This window comes from Scyliorhinus torazame, chromosome 18 (genome assembly GCF_047496885.1).
Source record: "Scyliorhinus torazame isolate Kashiwa2021f chromosome 18, sScyTor2.1, whole genome shotgun sequence".
NCBI lineage: Eukaryota > Metazoa > Chordata > Chondrichthyes > Carcharhiniformes > Scyliorhinidae > Scyliorhinus > Scyliorhinus torazame.
This window is the reverse complement of record NC_092724.1, coordinates 86,253,133-86,275,499: the sequence shown is the minus strand read 5'-3', so window position 1 is coordinate 86,275,499 and position 22,367 is coordinate 86,253,133. Positions and strand designations below refer to the sequence as shown.

The 22,367-nt window shown below is 47.1% G+C and overlaps 2 protein-coding genes across 2 annotated transcripts in view; both read right to left on the bottom strand.

The window, feature by feature from the left end:
• The window catches only part of LOC140395342 (phosphatidylinositol 4,5-bisphosphate 3-kinase catalytic subunit gamma isoform-like), a 66,084-nt gene extending 47,592 nt beyond the window's left edge, over positions 1–18,492 (bottom strand). The window contains exons 1-5 of the mRNA XM_072482982.1: positions 16,475–18,492; positions 11,418–11,483; positions 10,368–10,593; positions 5,883–5,986; positions 3,813–3,959 (exon numbers count right to left, since the gene is read on the bottom strand). Of these exons, the coding sequence (XP_072339083.1) occupies positions 3,813–3,959; positions 5,883–5,986; positions 10,368–10,593; positions 11,418–11,483; positions 16,475–18,484 (2,553 nt within the window). The 5' untranslated portion in view covers positions 18,485–18,492. The remainder of the gene's footprint in view (positions 1–3,812; positions 3,960–5,882; positions 5,987–10,367; positions 10,594–11,417; positions 11,484–16,474) is intronic.
• fads6 (fatty acid desaturase 6) overlaps positions 1–22,367 on the bottom strand; it is a 1,169,976-nt gene that overhangs the window by 615,098 nt on the left and 532,511 nt on the right. The gene's annotated exons all lie outside the window — the stretch shown is intronic.

Below are 22,367 nucleotides of genomic sequence, written 5' to 3'. Positions count from 1 at the left end.
CTTTCATTCAGGGCTGGATGCGAAGAATAGAGGGGTTGCAATACTGGTGGGGAAGCAAGTGTCGTTCGAGGCACTGAATATTGTAGCGGATAATGGAGGTCGATATATGATGGTGAGTGGTAGGTTGCAGGGGGTGCGGGTGGTACTGGTGAACGTATATGCCCCGAATTGGGATGATGCCGGATTTATGAAATGCATGCTGGGTCAGATTCCGGATCTGTTCTGGGTCCAGGACGGGTAAGAGGCCGGCTGCGGCCAAGGTGCTCAGGGGGTTTATGGACCAGATTTTGGGGGGGGGGGGGGCAGCGGGGGAGGAGGGCCCAGCGGGGGAGGAGGGCATGCGATTTAAACCTGGATCAGCTGAGGTTCCCGAGGGTGGAGGAGGAGGTGGTGGCTGGTTTGGGGGCGCCGATTGGGCTGGAGGAGCTGGTTAAAGGATTGGGGAGCATGCAGGCGGGGAAGGCCCCGGGGCCGGATGGGTTCCCGGTTGAATTTTAACGGAAATACGTGGACCTGCTGGGCCCGTTGCTAGTGAGGACTTGTAATAAGGCGAGGGAGGGGGGGACCTTGCCCCCGACAATGTCCAGGGCGCTGATCTCTTTGATCTTGAAGCGGGACAAGGATCCATTGCAATGTGGGTCGTATAGACCAATCTCGCTCCTCAATGTTGATGCTAAGGTGCTGGCTACGAGAATTGAGGACTGTGTCCCGGGGGTGATTCATGAGGACCAGACGGGATTTGTGAAGGGTAGGCAGCTAAATACAAATGTGCGGAGGCTCCTCAATGTGATTATGATGCCCTTGGTGGAGGGGGAAGCGGAGGTAGTGGCAGCTATGGACGCGGAGAAGGCCTTTGATCGGGTGGAGTGGGAGTATCTTTGGGAAGTGTTGCGGCGGTTTGGGTTCGGCGAGGGGTTCATCAGTTGGGTCAGGCTGCTATATAGAGCCCAAGTGGCGAGTGTGGCCACGAACCGGCGGAGGTCGGAATACTTTCGGCTGTACCGGGGGACGAGGCAGGGGTGCCCCTTATCCCCCTTGTTGTTTGCACTGGTAATTGAGCCACTGGCCATGGCACTGAGGGAGTCCAGGAAATTGGTCCGGGGGAGAGAGGAACACCGGGTGTCGTTGTACGCCGATGACCTGTTGTTGTATGTTGTGGATCCAATGGAGGGGATGGCGGAGGTCATGCGGATCCTTAGGGAGTTTGGGGACTTTTCAGGGTATAAACTCAACGTAGAGAAGAGTGAGCTCTTTGTGGTGCATTCAGGGGACCAGGGAAGGGGGATAGACGACCTACTGCTGAAGAGGGCGGAAAGGAACTTTCGATACCTGGGTATCCAAGTAGCTAGGAGTTGGGGGGCCCTGATCAAGCTCAATTTGACGCAGTTGGTGGAGCAGATGGAGGAGGATTTTACAAGATGGGATAAGCTGCCGCTCTCGCTAGCGGGTAGGGTGCAGTCGGTCAAAATGACGGTCCTCCCAAGGTTTCTCTTTGTGTTCCAGTGCCTTCCCATTCTGATCCCCAAGGCCTTTTTCAAACGGGTAAGCAGGAGGGATTTGTGTGGGCGAATAAGACCCCGAGGGTGAAGAGAGTGTTTCTGGAGCGTAGCAGGGACAGGGAGGGCTGGTGCTGCCGAATTTGTGTGGCTATTATTGGGCAGCCAATGTGGCGATGATCCGTAAGTGGGTAATGGAGGGAGAGGGGGCGGCGTGGAAGAGGCTAGAGATGGCGCCCTGTGTGGGAACGAGCCTGAGGGCGCTAATTCTTCCTCCTCTTGCGCCAGGCTCTTTTGGGGTGGCGTTTGGGTGAAGGTGGGATTTTTTCCCTATTTGTGCTTTTAAATGTTATATGGGGGGTTATTGTATATGGGGAAATCCAATGTATAATTTCTGATTGTTGTGTTTTTGTTTCTCTTTTCTTGTTGGGGGGGGGGGGGAGGGTTGTTGAAAATTTGTTGAAAAATTTGAATAAATATATTAAGTACCAAAATGAAAGTCTGAACTTCAGAAAGATATTAACTAGAAATTGTCCCAGTGCATCAAAGATCATTATCCTTTTATTTTATTTCCCTTGTAAGCACCATTTCCCCCCCTGTGTTGTTTGTCTGTGTGTGTATGTGTGTCGAGAGTGGGGGGAGTTAGGAAAGGGAAAACGAGTTACATGTCAGTTTAATTATAATACAGTACATAATAAAAGTCACTTGCATGTTAAAGTTACAAACCTGGTGACTACAGTTTATTGGGCTCAGCCAAGAACCTTGGGTATTATCTAATTTCACCTGTGTTGCGACCGTGGGTCAAGTGAGGTTGACGAAGGTATCGTGAGAATTGGATGCATTGCTTTTATCTCCATAATTCACTGATTCTAGGACAGCCATATGGATTGGAAGATAGCAAATGTAACTGCTGTTCAAGAAAGGGGACGAGAGAGAAAATTGGGAATGACAGACCAGTTAGCCTGACATCAATAGTAGGAAAAATGCTGGAATCTATAGGCACCTCGGAAATCCGCATTTGATTAGGCAGAGTTAATCAATCTTTATGAAAATAAATTATGTTTTACGAATCAATAAGACATTTTTGTGGCTGTAACTTTCAGGGCAAATAAGGGAGGGCCAGTGGATGTGGTATATTGGGATTTTCAGAAAGAATTTGACAAGGTGTCAAAGAAGCTGAAATTAGGACTACGGGATTTGGGTAATATCTCATTATGGATGGAAGATTGGTTAAGGTGGGCAGGTGAATCAGCTGCCCATCTGCCGGCAGAGTTGGAGGGAACTCGCCTATGCATAGTTAATGAGGTTCCAAGTGCAGAATCTGACGCAGAATCCTGTCATTCTGGTTGGCAGGACAGGTGTCACCAGAGCCGCCCATCGCCGCACTTAGTCTCAAAATGGGAGAATTCCACCTGTAATATTTATTGCAAGGGTTTGGAGAATAAGGGTGAGGAAGTGGTTTAGCACAATGGGCTGGTTTAGCACAATGGGCTAAACAGCTGACTTGTGATGCAGAACAAGGCCAGCAGCGCAGGTTCAATTCCCGTACCAGCCTCCCCAAACAGGCGCCGGAATGTGGTGACTAGGGGCTTTTCACAGTAACTTCATTGAAGCCTACTTGTGACAATAAGTGATTATTATTATTAAGTGTTGCTGCAACTCGCATACATGTGAAAAAGTTGAATCGTAAAAATCGACTTGTAATTTTTGGCTTAAAGGATTGTAACTTTTCATATACCTCATGCAAAAGTTGACAATTTTTGCAGAGATCAAGGTTCATTGGCTGCCCCGTTCGCCTCTCCTCCCCACTCTCCCGGAATCCCTCTACACACCATTTAAAAAGACCACAGGTTGGAGACACCATCCAGGAAAATGGCAGACCAGACCAAGCCAGGATCCACTCATTACAGATGTAGTAACAGGCAGCTGGACAATCAGTGGACCCATCTGGAGAGCCAATCCTGGAGAGGATGCTATGTGGGCCCATGTCAAGCACATATTGAAAATATTACTCCTGTAAATGTTACCCCTGAACTTTTTGTTTTAAAGGGCAGCACGGTGGCACAGTGATTAGCACTACTGCCTCACGGCACCGAGGACTCGGGTTCGATCCCGGCCAAATGTTGCATTGAGGGAACTAACCAACACAAAGTGTGATGAGGAATGTTAGGCATATCCATGAACATTACAGTAAGGAGCATTGAAATGGAATCCACCATAGCAGATAATAGTGTGTAGAGAGTGTTACATTGAAGGCTCCTGAGTGTTGTGATGAGGAACGTGAAGAATATCCAGGATTTTATTTCTGAGCATCACCTGTATGATCAGCATGTCCTGCCGCAGGTCATCTCCATGTTTAAAGATGATCCCAATGGTATCCTTGGATATGGAGGTGAGGTCTGCACACTTAAACTCCAGCCACAGGGGCTTTTTCTTAGATGGCATGACTTTGCATTTATCCACCTGCGGGACAAGTCAACAGAAGGTGGAAGTGAATCAGATGAACCCTTTTATCCTGCAGTCTGGCAAGAATTTGATAATGCATTTATGTTGATTACAAAATGCTTTGTTTTTTGGTGTGTGATGCATCACTATAGGCGAGCATTTATACAGCACTCATCGCATCGCAGAGTTCTTGAAGAAATTAACACACGATAAATGATTTTTAAGTTCAATCTTATTATTTAGACAAAGTTGAAATCAAAAGATTTTTGAAAAATCTCATTACTGATAGTCAAATAATCTCAGTTTAGGCATAAATATCGATCTACCCTGAGATGCCCAGAGCAGGCCAATGTGTTTCTCAGATTCTCCAGTACTGGAATAGTTAAACCTGGAAATAGCATGGGGAATCGACAAGGCTGCTTTGTAGCTTCCCAATCAATTGCTCCATGCTTTTGGGTATATCTGAACACAGACCCTACACCACCCAGTACTGAGTTTGTCAACCTCAAACCAGGGCATATGGAACAGGTTATAATGAAAACAGTGTTACCCAGATTATCATTCAGTGACCCCTGATGGAAATTATCTGTTTGTCGATCCAACAGATAAGGGCGACACTGCCCCAAAAAGACTGTTCCGACAGTGAAAGTTAAACACTAGTCTGTTCGACAATGTACAAGTGAATGCTTTAGCATCACCCCTCCCACTCTGCAACAGCATTCTGTGTCTGCAAATTCAGTCATGATACTCTGAGGGCTATTTTGGCTAAAGAGTGAAAATAGGCTCAAAACAGATAGTGTTATTCAGAAATACCTGTTTGAAAGTGTGGATTTAGCTGGCAATTTTAAGGTTAATTGATGATTTTCCTGATTTAAACACCTCCACAGGTGCAGAAACTGCCTCTCATGTGCCGATTGGGTACAGTTTCCTCGGAGCTGTTTTGTAACCTGCACTCAGCCACTTCCCACTGAAGGTGTAGATTGCTTTCACTGGGAAGAAAGCCAAACAGGAAAGATGGTTCAAGAACTGAACGAAAGAGCATACAGGATCTTGGACACATCACGTTAGAGAGGTCTAGAGGACCAGCGATGTCCCAAATCCAAGGGATGTTGGAAGGGGCAAGTGAGGGAGAGAGGGAGGGAGGGGAGAAGGGTCCCTCCTCACCCTCATGTCCCTCTCTCTTGGGGCTACTCCACCTGGTCTCAGATCTTCCTCCCATTACTCCTGCAGATCAAGATGGACCCCCAGCAAGATGCCAATGACCAAACGTTACCTTTCTTCTGCAGACTCCTGCAAGGTGTCCAATAAGGTAGAGTAGCACAGAATTCACTGTCCTTAAGTGTAGTCTTGGGAGCGTATTCAGAATAAATGTTGATAAAGTATTGGTAACAGAGAATCCCAGAAAATCCTCTTCAAAATACCAGTAGAAAGTGAACAGTAAAAGACATTATACCTTTAAATAGCATCAAAATCACAACTAGCTTAATTCTGTATGATTGTTGTTACGAGAGGGTCAAAATCCTGGAACGCCCTCCATAACAGCTATGGGTGTACCTACACCACCTGGACTGCAGTGGTTCAAGAAGGCAGCTCACCACTGCATTCTTAAGGGCATTTAGGGATGGGCAATAAATGCTGACCTAGCCAGCAACGCCCACATCCCACAAATGAATATTAAAAAAGGGTATTAGGAGAAGTGCTAGCCACCAAAATGCTGTGCAGGCCCGAATGCTAGCAGATAATATAAAGTGAAATCAGCCTCTTAATGATATTCTGGGAAACTGTTCTTAGCACAAGCTTCAGCTCCTTTACCAAGAAGGTGTCTTATATTAAACACAGACTAAACTGGCATTTTCAGCTTAAGACCACACTCTGGACATCAGAAAGGCTCTTTGTGATCAAAATATCCACAGGAAATTGCTTCCATATATTTTACCTTACCACAAGAACACCGGCACGGAGTCCAGGATCGTAAGGAACCCGGAAACATTCTGGAAAACCAGTTGATTGGAGCTTCTCAAGTTTGTGTCTTAACTGAGAGATCGCTACAAACAAAATAAAATCAGGAAAAAAATCAGATACTTGTCAGCTTTAATGAAAAGAGCACTCCCGTGTCAGCTCAGTTGGTAGAACTCTCATCTTCGAGACAGTCAGTTCAAATCCCACTCTGGAGACTTTGAGAACAAACATTCCAATGTGGGACTGGAGGAGTGCTGCATTGTCAGGGGTGACATCTTTCAGATAAGACATTGACCCCAGGCCATGTCTGCTCCCTCGGGTAAACATAAAGCATCCTATGGAACTACTTTGATAAAGGGCAATAGCCCTTTATATCTATACTATGCTTCAATCAACGTCATTAAAAATATATATAGAATATTTTATCATTATCACATTGCTGTTTGTGGGAGGTTTTTATGTGCAAATTGGCTGCTGTGTTTCAGACATTACAATAGTGCCTACACTTGAAAGTATTTCATTGGCCTTTGTCAGCCCTGAAGTTGCAATGGGTGCTGCAGTCCCTATTTTCCTCCCTCTCACTCCTGGTTTACACTGCACCTATTCCAGTTGTTAGATCTTTTCTTTATATATTTTATATCTCAGTCAATACCCCCAGGTATTCAGTCCAAGGGAGTGCAGATTTGATCACATCTGGAACACAACCGGTTCAGTCTTCATCAACAGATGTGGCTGCACCATATCAGCCACTGTTTCCTCTGCCAAACACGCTCACTACTCCAGGATCCTCCAACAGACATTCAGAGATAACCCCTGGCTTCATTCCTTCACAATCAGCCATCTCTTTAAACCTGCCTCCTCTACACTCTTGCCTCCAACCTCAAGAGCAAGAAGCTCATGAAGTTACTTTGTTACTATGGGAAAAGGAACAATAGCGACATGAGGAAAGTCTGTTTTATGTAGTGAATGATTAGGATCTATAGAACATACAGTGCAGAAGGAGGCCATTCGGCCCATGGAGTCTGCACCGACCCACTTAAGCCCTCACTTCCACCTTATCCCCGTACCCCAATAACCCCTCCTAACCTTTTTGATCACTAAGGGCAATTTATCATGGCCAATCCACCTAACCTGCACGTCTTTGGACTGTGGGAGGAAACCGGAGCACCCGGAGGAAACCCACACAGACACGGGGAGAATGTGCAGACTCCGCACAGATAGTGACCCAGTGGGGAATCGAACCTGGGACCCTGGCACTGTGAAACCACAGTGCTAGCCACTTGTGCAACCGTGCTGCCCAGAAGTGTGCACTGTCTGAATGTGTGGTGGAGGCAAATTTAATCGTGTCTTTCAAAGGGGAATTGGATAAGCATCTGAAAAGAGAACATTTTCAAGGCTATGAAGGAAGGGCAGGCGAGTGGGACCATAGATGAGTCGCTGTTGTAGAGAACGGGCACAAATATGACAGATTGAATGGCCTCTTCTTTGCTGTAACAATCCTACGGTTTTATTTATTTTTTATTTTATAACTTTAGAGTACACAATTATTGTTTTTTCCAATTAAGGGGCAATTTAGCGTGGCCAATCCATCTACCTTGCACATCTTTGGGTTATGGGGGTGAAACCCATGCAGACACGGGGAGAATGTGCAAAATCCCCACGGACAGTGACCCAGGGCAGGATTCGAACCCGAGTCCTCAGCGCCGTAGGCAGCGATGCTAACCACTGCGCCACATGCTGCCTTTGTCCCATGGTTTTATAATGGAGATGCCTCTTTAATTCTAGAGCTACCTCTTAAGCTTCACTACCAAATCACCAAACCTCCACAAATACCGCTGCCCTGGCCTTGAGCCTACATCTTTCTTTAGTTTCTCTCCTATTTCCCCTCATGTCCTTTCTCAGCTTGTTTTCTTCACGGGACGCAGTACCTGCACCTTTGACCCCATTCCCAATACTTTCTTCACCAATAACTTCCTAATCTCACTCATCTGCGCTGGCATTGCAAATTTCTTCTCCTCAGGCATTATCCCTTTTTCTTTCAAAACTGTTATCACCGTCCCACCCTACACAAAATAAATAATTTTTGACCACTCATTCCTTGAAAGTTTTCATCCCATCTCCAATTTTCTTTCCTCTGCAAAGTCCTTGAACATTTATGGAACCGTGGCACAGTAGTTAGCACTGCTGCCTCATAGCACCAAGGAAAACTGGGTTCATTTCCGGCCTTGGGTGACTGTGTGGAGTTTGCACCTTCTCCTGGTGAATTTCCTCCGGGTGCTCCGGTTTCCTCTCAAAGATATGGAGGTTAAGTGAATTAGCCATGCTAAATTGCCCCTTAGTATCCAAAGATGTGGAGGTTAGATGAGATTATGGGGATAGGGTGTGGAGTGGGCCAAGGTAGGGTTCTCTTTCAGAAGGTCGGTGCAGCCTCAATGGGTCAAATGCCCTCCTGCACTGTAGGGATTCTAACAAATTTGTGTTAGTCTTTCCCACAATTCTATCTTTGGAGCTCTCTTATTAGGTTTTAGCACTAGTCTTTGAGATGATTTCCCACACTATTTATCTTGAGCATCTTTCTTCCATTGTTCAAATCAATGTCATTCTCCTCGCTTGACTTCACTTGTACCTTCTCTTCTTACCTTCATATCTTCACTTCCTGTTCTCCTGATCTTTGTATCTCTCCTATTCCTCATCTACTTGCTGTTCCTTGGCACCGCCATCCCCAGACAAGGTGTCAGTGTCCATATTTACACGGATAACATCTAGCTCTATTTCTCCACCACCTCTTTGAACCCATCCTCTATCTTTGTGTTCTCAGACCAGATGGCTGAACTTCAGTCTTGGATAAAAATTCATTTACTCCAGTTAAACATTGGGAAGGTCAAAGCCATAAACTTTGTACCCTTGTCACTGATTCCATCCTTCTTCTTGGCCACTATCTCAAACAAGACTCTTTATAATTTCCGAATCATATTTTACCCTGGGCTGATCTTCTGACCAGGAATCCTCCATCACAAAGACCATCCATGTTAATATAACCTGACATCATAGAATTTACAGTGCAGAAGGAGGCCATTCGGCCCATCGAGTCTGCACCAGCTCTTGGAAAGAGCACCCTACCCAAGGTCAACACCTCCACCCTATCCCCATAACCCAGTAACCCCACCCAACACTAAGGGCAATTTTGGATACTAAGGGCAATTTATCATGGCCAATCCACCTAACCTGCATATCTTTGGACTGTGGGAGGTAACCGGAGCCCCGGAGGAAACCCACGCACACACGGGGAGGATGTGCAGACTCCGCACAGACAGTGACCCAAGCCGGAATCGAACCTGGGACCCTGGAGCTGTGAAGCAATTGTGCTATCCACAATGCTACCGTGCTGCCCTATAATCTTTATTGTCACAAGTAGGCTTACATTAACACTGCAATGAAGATACTGTGAAAAGCCCCTAGTCACCACATTCCACCGCCTGATCGGGTACACAGAGGGAGAATTCAGAATTCTCAGCTGGTCCAGGAATTGAACCTACACTGCTGGCCTTGTTCTGCATGACAAACCATCTGTCTAGCCCACTGTGCTAAATTTAGGGATTTAACCTGCTGCATCATTGCCCTTTCATCCTCCATAAACATCAATTCAACCAAAGCTCTGTTGCCCATTTCCTGTCGAGCTTCAAGTCCCTTCCAACCGTCATCTTGTTTTTGTTCACCCACATTGCTTCCCACTCCCGCCAGCATATTAAAATAAAAATTCTTATCCTGATGTTTAAATCTCTTCATGAACTTGCACCTTCTTATCACCATTTGTTCCTCCAGACATACAACCCCCACCCCACCCAGCAGCACGACCAAGCCCTCCTGAATTCTGGCCTCTTGTGTAACCCCCAACCCTTCCCTCTACTATTGGCAGCCATGGCTTCAACTGCCTAGGCCACTGAATGCACTGCCTCAACTCCTCTACCACTTCAATACCCTCTCCTGCTTTCAGACACTCCTTGCAACCCAGCACTTTGGCCAAGCTTTTGGTCACTCCTTCTTTTATATTGCTGAAGAGATACATGTTATCAAAGCTTTTCCTCTTGTACTCATCAGGACAATTCACAAGATTACCAAATTAAAGGGAACTACAATTTATACTTCATGAGAAGACAGTGCTGGTTTATAGAGGTGTTGCCATGGTGGATGCACCAGTTAACCGATGACTGACAGTTAACAATCAAGATTTGTTGAAATTTAAACCAGGCAGGTTAATTCTGATTGATCGAAGCATTGCCCTGGAGAATGAACCAGACAATAGTCCCAGTAAGAAGTCTTACAACAGCAGGTTAAAGTCCAACAGGTTTGTTTGGAGTCACTAGTTTTCGGAGCGCAGCTCCTTCATTACCCGATTCATCCAATCATCACCATTCTGCCTAGGACTTGGCACATCACCCTATTTAAGCCAAAAATGTATAAACATACCTTGAGCAGAAACGTCATACTTTTCAGCAGTGACATTCTTTATCTCCAATGTGACTTTGTGCAGAGCTTCCATCACCTTGACCTGCCTCATGAAATCCATCAGCATGGCTGTCCCACAGCCTCGGAGGTAGGCCTCCAGAATGACAGCATAGCGCTGCCGATGGTGCATCGACTCAGCCACCTCACTCCTCAGAAACCAGAACAGAAAATGTCCAGTTCGTTTGCTCTAGCAACAGGTCAAAATTAAAAGGTCAGGCAAGTTTTTAAAAGGGAAAATTATTTGGGGATGGAATAGAATAAAAACCAGGGGCGGGATTCTCCACAAACTGGCGCGATGTCCGCTACCCGGCGCCAAAAACGGCACGGATCACTCCGGCGTCGGGCCGCCCCAAAGTTGCGGAAGTCTCCGCACCCTTACGGACCAAGCCCTCACCTTGAGGGGCTAGGCCCGCGCCGGAGTGGTTTCCGCTCCGCCGGCTGGCGGGAAAGGCCTTTGGTGCCACACCAGCCGGCGCCTAAAGGTCATCGCCGGGGGACGCATGCGCGGGAGCGTCAGCGGCTGCTGACGTCATCCCCGTGCATGCGCAGGGGAGGGGGCCTCTTCCACCTCCGCCATAGTGGAGACCATGGCGAAGGCGGAAGAAAAAGAGTGCCCCCACGGCACAGGCTCGCCCGCGGATTGGTTGGCCCCGATCGCGGGCCAAGCCACCGCGGTGGCACCCCCCAGGGCCAGATCGCCCTCCCCCCCCCCCCAGGACCCCGGTGCCCGCCCGCGCCGCCTTGTCCCGCCGTTCACAAGGTGGTTTAATCCACGCCGGCTGGAGAGGGTTGACAGCGGCGGGACTTCGGCCGATCGCAGGCCGGAGAATCGCCGGGGGTGGGCCCGCCGACCGGCGCGATTCCCGCCCCCGCCGAATCTCTGGTGGCGGAGAATTCGGGACACGGCGGGGGCGGGATTCACGCCAGCCCCCGGCGATTCTCCGACCCGGTGGGGGATCGGAGAATCGTGCCCATGTTCTTCCAATCAAAAAAGGGAGAATTTATACTCACTCTTAATGCTCGTTGGAGAAGAAATCGAGCGAGGGCACTGTCATGGTAGGGCTCAAACTTGACTGCCTGAAATCAAAGAACAAAGAACAAAGAAAAGTACAGCACAGGAACAGGCATTTTGGCCCTCCAAGCCCGTGCCGACCATGCTGCCCGACTAAACTAAAATTTTCTACACTTCCTGGGTCCGTATCCCTCTATTCCCATCCTATTCAGGTATTTGTCGAGATGCACCTTAAATGTCCCTATCGTCCCTGCTTCCACCACCTCCTCCGGCAGCGAGTTCCAGGCACCCACTACCCTCTGTGTAAAAATACTTGCCTCTACATCTCCTCTAAACCTTGCCCCTCGCACCTTAAACCTATGCTCCCTTGTAACTGACCCCTCTACCCTGGGGAAAAGCCTCTGACTATCCACTCTGTCTCTGCCCCTCATAATCTTGTAGACCTCTATCAGGTCGCCCCTCAACATCCGTTGTTCCAGTGAGAACAAACCGAGTTTATTCAACTGCTCCCCATAGCTCATGCTCTCCATACCAGGCAACATCCTGGTAAATCTCTTCTGCATCCTCTCTAACGCCTCCACACCCTTCTGGTAGTGTGGCGACCAGAATTGGCCATATTAAATCAGTTTAATTTAATATGTGAATAAGCACACAAGTCTCAGGGAGGGACACAAAGCAACAACTCACACCTTTTCTATTTGTCCCTGGATGTGGGTGTCATGGCTCGGCCAGCATTTATTGTCCATCTCCAAGTCTCCTTGAGAAGGTGGTGGTGAGCTGCCTTCTAAAATCACTGCAGTGTAGGCACACTCTCAGTGCTGTCCAGGATTTTGACCAGGCAACAGTGAAGGAACAGTCATATATTTCCAAGTCAGGATGAAGTGTGACATGGAGGTGAATTTGCAGCTGTTGGTATTCTCATGCAACTTGTGACCATCTTCTTCTGAGCCACAGAATCATAGAATCCCTACAGTACAGAAGGAGGCCATTCAGCCCATCGAGTCTGTGCCAAGCCTCCAAAAGAGGACTCCACCCAGGTCCACTCGCCCGCCCTATCCCCATAATCCTGCTACCTAACCTGCACATCCCTGGACACTAAGGGCCAAATTAGCATGGCCAATTCACCTAACCTGCACACCTTTGGACTGTGTGAGGAAACCGGAGCATCCGGATGAAACCCTTGCATTCATGGAGAGAACGTACACACTCCACACATTCGCCCAAGGCCGGAATCGAACCCGTATTCCTGACAGTGTGAGGCAACAGTGCTGACCATTGTTGCTAACTTTGCCTTAGTTCAATTGCTCTGTTTTATTACCTTTGCTCTCGAGTCGCCAGGTATCTTTATGATACCGCCACGAGGTTCAAGTCCGAGTAATTATCAATAACCCAATACACCGATTAGTAAGATTTAAATCAAAGCACATTTATTATACACAGTAATCGCTACTCATGCACAAATTCTACGTCTAAGCTACTTCTACAACTAACAGGCCTATACTTAACTTTGGACTGGCCCACCAGGTCAGGGGAACAAATGGCCTTTCGTTCGGGTTCTGAGCCTGCGGGATTCGAAGTTGGTACGGATTGGGGATTGGTAGCTAGGAGCGCCTATCTCATAGCGAGCGTTGAATTAAGACTCACGATTTCGATGATCACTGGAGTCACTGCACCGGTCACGGTCAATGTTGGTTCCTTTTGCTGGGTGACCCGGGCAGGAAGAAGAGAGCGGTGAAGGGAGAAGAGCGATTTGAACTTGGGGCTTAACTCTTATAGTCCCCAGGGGCTTCCCGCCTTTCGGGGCGGACCCTGTACCTGGTCCCAAGTGATTGGACTTTGTCCCAATCGCTTGGTTCGATTTTCTCCAATACTGGAGCAGTTCCCTGATCGATGGGCGTGCTTGAGGTGCTCGTTCACCTCCTTTGTGTTGGCTCCTGCTGGCGCCGAGGAGTCTGGCTTTGCTTTGTGTGTCAAAATGTTACTTATTGTTCCGGGGGATTGCTCATCAGTATGCAGATGGCTGTTTACTTTGTTATGCTGATGGTCGCTGGTATCGATGTTGTCTGGTTTTTTGCAGAGGTAAATGCACAGCAAACCTGCAGCTGCTGGTTTTTGTCTTGTTGGCTGACTTTCCCATCAGCCTTTGCTGTTCGCCATTTTAAATTGGGAGTTGGCCAATTTAGGTGGCTACACCATTGTGCCACTGTATTAGACAAAATTTGATACTGAGCTACATAAGGAGATAGTAAGGTAAGTGGCCGTAAACCTGGTCAAAGAGTCATGTTTTAAGGGGCATCCTAAAGGATGGATGAGAATTAGAGAAATGGAGAGGTTTTGGCTGGGAATTCCAGAGCTGTGGGCTTCGGAAACTGAAGACACAGCCACCAAAGGAGGGCGGGGGGTGGGGGGTGGGGAGAAGGAAATTTTGGATGTGGTCAGAATCAGGGAAGCACAGGAACCTTGGGAGTGTTTTGAACTGAAAGAGGGCAAGAGACGTGGTGGGGGCAAATTCTTCAAGGAATTTGTAATGAGAATTTTAAAATCAGGGAGTTGTTGAGCTCGGTGACAATGTGGATTTGTGAGCAGAGACAGGGGTGATGGATTAACAAGACAGGTCAGGGCAGCAGAGTTTTAAATGAGCCCATGTTTACACAGGGTGGAAATAGAAAACCAACCAGGGAAACATTAGAATGGTCGAGTCCAGGGGTAACAATGGCGATAATATTGTAATATAGCAAAAAAAAACTCCGAAACACAAGATGCTAAGTTCCCTTTTCCCAACCAGATAGCTACAGAGCAGCTCCCAGCTGCCCATCACCTGAAGACCTGGACTTTTACCCACGTCACTGCCAACTGGTCCATACGATCTATAAAGAGCCAGTGAGTTTCCTTTTAACCCAGGAAGGAATGTGGCAACTGCCCTTAAGTTCTGGATTCAGCAGCTTCGGGAAAAATGGTCACAGAAGCCAGGGACACGGAGCGTTAGGTATAAGTTTTTTTTTAAATGATTTAATACAATGTGAGCATTTCTTCCACGGCTATGTTTGTTGCCCAGCCCTAACTGCCCAGAGAAAGTGGTGATGAGCTGCTTTCTTGAACCCACAGTGCTGTTGGAACATAGAACATTACAGCGCAGTACAGGCCCTTCGGCCCTCGATGTTGCGCCGACCTGTGAAACCACTCTAAAGCCCATCTACACTATTCCCTTATCGTCCATATGTCTATCCAATGACCATTTGAATACCCTTAGTGTTGGCGAGTCCACTACTATTAGGGAGAGAGTTCCAGGATTGGAACCGGCAACAGTGAAGCAACGGTGATATATTTACAAGTCAGGATGGCGAGTGGCTTAGAGACAAACTTGAAGGTGGTGGTGTTCCCGTCTACTGCTCTTGGCCTTCTCGGTAGTAGAGGTCACGGGTTTGGAAGGTGTTGTTGAAGTCGGCTTATTGAGTTGCTGCAGTGAATCTTGCTTATAATACACACAGTTGTCACTGCATTATGTCAAACAGGTTATCCTCTCAAAACAATTAAGTTAATCAGAGTCAGACACCACCTTCTCTTAACAAATCCATGCTGACAATTTTGGATTAATCAGTGCCTTTCTAAACGACTGATGTTTACTGTCTCTGAGAATGTTTCTACTAATTTTCCCACCACCGAGGTTAGACTGTCCGGTGTTTACTTAATCCGTCACTCTGACATGGTGGCACAATAGTTAGCACTGCTGCCTCACAGCACCAGACACCGAAGTTCAATTCTGGCCTTGGGTGACTGTCTGCATGGGTTTCCGCCAGGTGCTCTGGTTTCCTCTCACAGTCCATAGATGTGCACTTTACACGGGTTCCGGGGATAGAGTGGAGGAGTGGACCTAGATAGGGTGCTCTTTTGAAGGATTAGTGCATTTTTGATGAGCCAAATGCCTCTTTCTGCACTGTAGGGATTCTATGCCTTTAGCCAGAGTGGATTGGAAAATGATGGTTGGAAATTCCGCTACTTCCTCCCTTGCTTTTTTTAACAATGTGGGATACATTCTATCTGGGCCCAGTGGCGATATCTCCACTTTCAACGATCTAAACTCCTTAATATTTCCTCTCTCACTATGTTACTACTATCCAATATTACACATTTCACCTCCTTAATTAAAATGTTTACATTTATTTCACAAAGACAAAAATAAAGTATTCGTTACAAACCCTTCCATGTCCACATACAAGTTCTCTCCTCCGCCTTGCTCTTAGTAATCCTCTTACTCATTATTTAATTTTAAGACATTGTGTTGCCCTTTGTGGTGCTTGTCCCTTTAGGGGCAACACAGCCGAGTAAACAGTGCTACCCTTAAAGAAAGTGTCACCACAGACATCTTGGGTTTTCCGCTATTCTGCTTACCAATATCTTTCATGCTCTCTTATTGGTTTCCTAACTTTCTTTTGGATTTCACTCCTGCACTTTCTAAGCTCCTCCAGGCTTTTTGAATTATTGAGCTCTCAGTATCTGTTACACGCTTCCCTCTTTTTATCTTCTCCTATTCTGTATGTTCCTTGCCATCAGGGAGTGGGTGGGGGTGGATGGTGCAGCCTAGGTTTGGGAGTCCCACTAGCTTTCTTTCCAGGAACATATTTGTTCTGAACACTCTCCATCTCCTTCTTGAATATCTCCCACTGCTCTGATATCCTCAAGTAGCTGACATTTGCCAGAGTCTCGTTTCTTAAGCACCAAATAATTAGCCATTCAACATGTATGGTGGATAGTGCAGGAGACTGATGTAGGTAGTTACCAAAAATTAGCCCAATTCCAGACTCAAAGATCTCTACACATTTCCCTTCAAGGCACTGGGCAGCAATGAACCATTGATTGACTTTCCCCCTCTTCTGCCTATGGATATAACAATACGACAGCCTTTACTGATATCTACTAACTTAACGCTGACTGATTGATGGGGCCTGAGGTCTTCTGGTTTTCATGGTATTGTGCCACACAAATTACTACCTTTATCAGACAGACCTGTAGACTTACTGCATCATTGCACCACATGTTGAATGGAAGGTTAGTTTACCTGGACCAACTGCAAGAGATAACGTAGCACCTCACTATTGTCAAGTGTCTCCAGCTTTCGAATGGCCAGTGCCCGAACCTGCTCATCTGAAAATCGGCAATCCAGAAGCTGCATTGCAAGTCCCACATCCAAGGGACTTCTGTCCCAAACGTCCTGTCTGTCTAAAAGCTGGTGGGTTTTCAGCACTACCTCCTGTTGTCCCCATTTGACTGAGCTAAGAAACTTGGGGTAGGCCTTAGGCTGCCTCAGGCATTCGTGTTTGAAGTGCCACAACAATTCTTTGTCCTCTACGCTTAGTGGGTTCAGAGGGTCAGTGCTGATGATCTCTTCAAATTGTTTGCGCAGCTGACTGTGCATCTCGTGGCCTGACCTCTCAATCTCGGGGTCATGACAGCTTTGTGGAAGAGCAATTGGGTAATTGTACCGGTCCAGCAGGATGCAAATGGCCATGGAGGTCTGCTTGTCAGGATTGGTTGCTGATGTGAGCTTGTCAGCTTCAATGGTGCCTTGTTCTTCACCTTTATCAGGTATCTTCCACATGTGAAGTACGTACTCTCCTTGTCGAAGGAGAGATCGATGGTTAATCACCAACAGGTTGACGTAATACAGCATATGGTTCTTGCTCTTGATGTCCCACATGTTGTCATCTTGCGATTGAAATGCACCCCTCGCACCTTGTGCCAGTGCCTTACCACAGTAAACTTGAAGATTTAGTCGTGCCCCTCTGGGCAGGTCCTTGACCTTAATATCGAATTCAAGCCAAACATTCCACAGCACTTCTTCAGTAAAGGCTTTTGTAGGGGTCCTTTGTTGTGCAAGCACCTGCTGCCCATGCAGTATACTAGCCTCAACAAAGACAGTAAGTTCTGTGTTTTTTGGGAGCACAGGAATATCAATCCCTATAATCTTGACCCTGAACTTTCTGTTGCAATCCCAGAGAGATATGGTGAATACTTTGTCATGATCTCTTCCTTCCAGGGTTAATTGCTCATGTGATCCAGTGACCCCAGTACAGTCGTCCACAAGAGGCCACTCTTCCTTCTGAACTTCATCTAGAGCTGGGTCTGGGGGCAGGTCCAGGACAAAATGAATTTCTTCACCATTCTTCAGGCAGCTTCTTACCCAGTGGAAGTCCTTGATTGGGTTGTCACCAACTATGTAATCCTCCCTGCCACAGACCCGAAGAACAAAGTCTTCCTCATTATGGCTCTCAGCAATGTCCAGCAGTCCCTTTTTGTTGGCCATCTTTTTGAAGAAGTTCTTCAGAATGCTTTGTGGCGTCTCATCAATGGAAACCTTTATAGTCAGACTTGTCGTCCCCCTGTGAATAATTATGAAAATGTTATTATTGCAGATCTTGCTCAGCAGATATTCAGGCAAGGGCTTGGAGATGATCCAAGGGTCCATTGAGTACAGTCTTGCGTCCCTGGTGGACACTTCATTCAGCTGAGGGGTAATCAGCTTCCGCCGAGTAAATTCCAGCTCGTCATCATGGACATTGCTCACATCAGTGACATCGTAGCCAATCAGGTAGTTCAGGTCATTCTGCAACTGCAAGGACTCCTTGGAGGCTTTTGTTTTCTGGACCAAGTGAATCTTGCCGTTGCTTTTCTGCAGCGCCTTCCAGTAGTTAATGCAGTCCAGCGTTTGGATCACCTGGTGTTTGTCGTATATCTCGTACAGCTGCCCCTTCTTCTGGTACATTAACCTGAACTGGTCCGGGCTAAGCTTCCGATAGAAATCCGGACAAGCACTGATTCCACCAGCTTTCACCCAAACCTTTGCTTTCAGTTGCTCTACTGTGTAATTCCCAGCCACCTCCAGGGAGACCTTCTCATGGTCATTATTGAACTTGTTGCGCGTAGGTAAGACAAACTCAATGGCCAGCTGCTCCAGAGAATAGTACTGCATGTTCCTGCTTGTGTTGGCTCGCATCTTCCTCCTTCTCCTCCTGTTTTCCTCTCTCATGACAATGGGAAACTCATGATTGTCATTCCTTGGCTGTTCCATGCCAGGGGTGATCTGTTGAGGAGACAGAATGCAGAAAAAAATGTGTTCATGTGATACAGTACTGAAGTACTTTGGATCACTGGGACATGAAAAATAAAATAAAAATAACTTTATTCTGCTTTTTTTGGGGAACTTACTGCTGAACCAAAAAAGGTGGTTGCCACAAATCATATGACCAGAGTTGACCCTTTGCTCAGGAGCTACCACCGTGAGTTACTAAAACAAATTAATTCTTCACTTCACCGGTGGAGTCTCACACCTCCATGTGCAGACCCCTGAAAGTAGGAGAAGTGCAGACAAACCGCCGCATCTGGCCGGAACTACCATAAAAGAGAGAGTTTGAAAGTCACTATATTGGAAGATTTATTTTAAAAAGGAGCCAGTTACAGCAGGAAGGAGAGATGATATATTAGTGGGGGCATCATATAAAGCTTTGTGGATAGAGTTTAGAAATAAAAAATGGACAGCCACATTGCTAGGTGTTTATTATAGACCCCCAGACAGTCAGCTGGAAATTGAGGAACAAGTATGTGCACAATCCGCACAGGCGTGTAACAATAATAATGGGGTAATTATATTAGGTGATTTGAACTTTCCCAACATTAATTGGGATAGTTTGCTCTGGAAGGTGAAAGCTTCCACCTCGTGTGCGAGGTTGGGGCTGATACAGCTGAAGGTGGTGTATAGAGCGCACCTTACATGGGCGAGGATGAGCCAGCTCTTTGAGGGGGCAAAAGGGGGGGGGCACGTTCATATGTTTTGGTCCTGTCCAAAGCTGGAGGATTACTGAAAGGAGGTTTTTAGGGTAATCTCTAAAGTGGTGCATGTGAAACTGGACCCGGGCACTCGGGAAGCCATATTCGGGGTGTCGGACCAACCGGGGTTGGAAACGGGTGCGGAGGCAGATGTTGTAGCCTTTGCCTCGTTGATCGCCCAAAGGCGGATCCTGTTAGGGTGGAGATCAACCTCTCCACCCTGTGCCCTGGCATGGCGGGGGGACCTCCTGGAATTCTTAACGCTTGAAAAGGTCAAATTTGAACTAAGGGGAAGGATGGAGGGGTTCTACAATTCATGGGCGTTATTCATTGTGCACTTTCGAGAATTGGATCACATCGAACATTAGAGGGGTTGGGGACTGGGAGGGTTGGGGGAGGGGGACTGTATGTGTTAATGGTGACTATAGGTGATTCCTGATTCCTTTTTGTCATTTGTTTATGTTAACATGCAGGCCAATGTTTGGGGTTTGGTGGGAGGTTGGGATCGTTGTTATTGATATGGGGATTGACATTACATTCGTTACTGATTATTGTTTATTGTTGGGTGTAAATTTGGGGGAAAATGTGAAAGAAAATAAAAAATATTAAAAAAAAAAAATAATTGGGATAGTCATGGTGTTAAGGGCTTTGATGGAGTGCAGTTCTTAAAATGTATACAGGAGAACCTCTTAGCCCAATATGTAGAGGGTCCAACAAGGGACAGTGCAATGCTGGACCTAATTCTGGGGAATGAAGTTGGACAGGTGGTTGAGGTGTTGATGGGGGAGCATTTTAGCAACCAATCCTGACAAGCAGCATTTTAGTGATAGCAACCACAACATGGAGCAATTTAAGCTGGTTATGGACCAACGCTCACTTTATTAATTCTTTTCATACTTTTTGAAAAATAGTTTTATTCTCCATATTTGCATCATTTTCACCATACAAACGAGAAACAAAAATAGCCCCAACAATATAAAAATGAAAAGTCTCCCCCAAACCCACACACACCCCTCCCCGCCCCCCACAGTCAATGGTAACCAATTCCCGAAAGTGCATGATGAACAAACCAAGACTGGTGGCAAAGTGAAGGTTGTATGAGATTGCAACAGGTTCTTGATCAATTGGGCCAGTGGGCTGATGAATGGCACATGGAGTTTAATTTGGATAAATGTGAGGTGATGTATTTTGGTAGATTAAATCAGAGCAGGACCAACTCAGTTAATGGTAGGGAGTTGGGGAGAGTTACAGAACAAAGACATCTAGGAGTACAGGTTCATCGCTCCTTGAAGGTGGAGTCGCAGGTGGACAGGGTGGTGAAGAAGGCATTCAGCATGCTCGGTTTTATTGGTCAGAATATTGAATACAGGAGTTGGGACGTCTTGTTCATAGAATTTTTACAGTGCAGCAGGAGGCCATTCGGCCCATCGAATCTGCACCGGCTCTTGGAAAGAGCACCCTACCCAAGGTCAACACCCCCACCCTATCCCCATAACCCAGTAACTCCATCCAACACTAAGGGCAATTGTGGACACTAAGGGCAATTGTGGACACTAAGGGCAATTTATCATGGCCAATCCTCCTAACCTGCACATCTTTGGACTGTGGGAGGAAACCGGAGCACCCGGAGGAAACCCACGCACACACGGGGAGGATGTGCAGACTCCACACAGACAGTGACCCAAGCCGGAATTGAACCTGGGACCCTGGAGCTGTGAAGCAATTGTGCTATCCACAATGCTACCGTGCTGCCCTTGTTGAAGTTGTACAAGACATTGGTAAGACCACACTTGGAACACTGTGTTCAGTTCTGGTCACCCTATTATAGGAAGGATATTGCTAAACTAGAAAGAGTGCCGTGATGTGGAGATGCCGGCGTTGGACTGGGGTGAGCACAGTAAGACTTCTTACAACACCAGATTAAAGTCTAACAGGTTTGTTTGGAGTCACTAGCTTTAGGAGCTCAGCTCCTCCATCAGGTGAGTCCGGTAGAAAGAGTACAGAAGAGATTTACGAGGATGCTACCAGGACTCGATGGTCTGAGTTATCAAGAGAGGCTGGATAGGTTGGGACTTTTTTCCCCTGGAGCGTAGGGGGCTTAGGGGTGACCTTATAGAGGTCTATAAAATAATGAGGAGCATAGATAAGGTCGATAGTCAACATCTTTTCCCAAAGGTAGAGTCTGAAACTAGAGGGTATAGGTTTAAGGTGAGAGGGGAGTGATACAAAAGAGACCAGAGGGGAAATATTTTCACACAGAAGGTGGTGAGCATCTGGAATGAGCTGCCAGAGGCAGTGGTAGAGGCGGGTACAATTTTCCCTTTAAACAGCAGTTAGACAGTTACATGGGCAGGGTGGGCATAGGGGGATATGGGCCAAATGCGGGCAAGTGGGACTAGCTTAGTGATAGAAACTGGGTGGCATGGACCAGCTGGGCCTGTTTCAATGCAGTAAACATCTATGTCTCTATGACTCTAAACCCCAACAATTCTAGAACCCCTCCTTCACCCCCTTCAGCTCAAACTTCACCTTCTCCAGGGTCAAAAGCTCCAACAGGTCCCCCTGCCACGCTGAGGCACAGGGTGACGAGACTGACATCCACTCCAACGGGACCTGCCTGCGAGGCAAATGCTTAAACATCCACCCCGCTCCCGCCTGCAACTCGCACCGATGCAAGACCGGTGCAAGAGATTGTGCTAAATACCATCCTCTAAAATGTTTCCAGCTTCGGGCAGGACAAAACATATGAATGTGCTTTTAGGGGCCCCACCCACATCGTCAACAGACATTCTCCACCCCCTCAAACAGCCGGCTCATTTTTGATTTTGTGAGGTGCGTCCTATGTACAACTTTCAACTGCATCAGCCACAGCCTTCACACGAGGTCGAGCTATTTACCCTCCGCAGCACCTCATACCACAATCCCTCTTCCATCGCACACACCCATGCGCGCCCCTCCAGCTCCTCCTCCCACTTGGCCTTCATCCCCTCCATAAACACCCTGTTCTCCTCCAGGATTTTCCCATAGGTCGCCAAAAAACAACCCCCTCTCTCCAGCACTCCCGCTGACAGCACTGCCTCTTGCAATGAGGAGGCCAATGCTATTGGGAAAGTCTGGAACACCTTCCT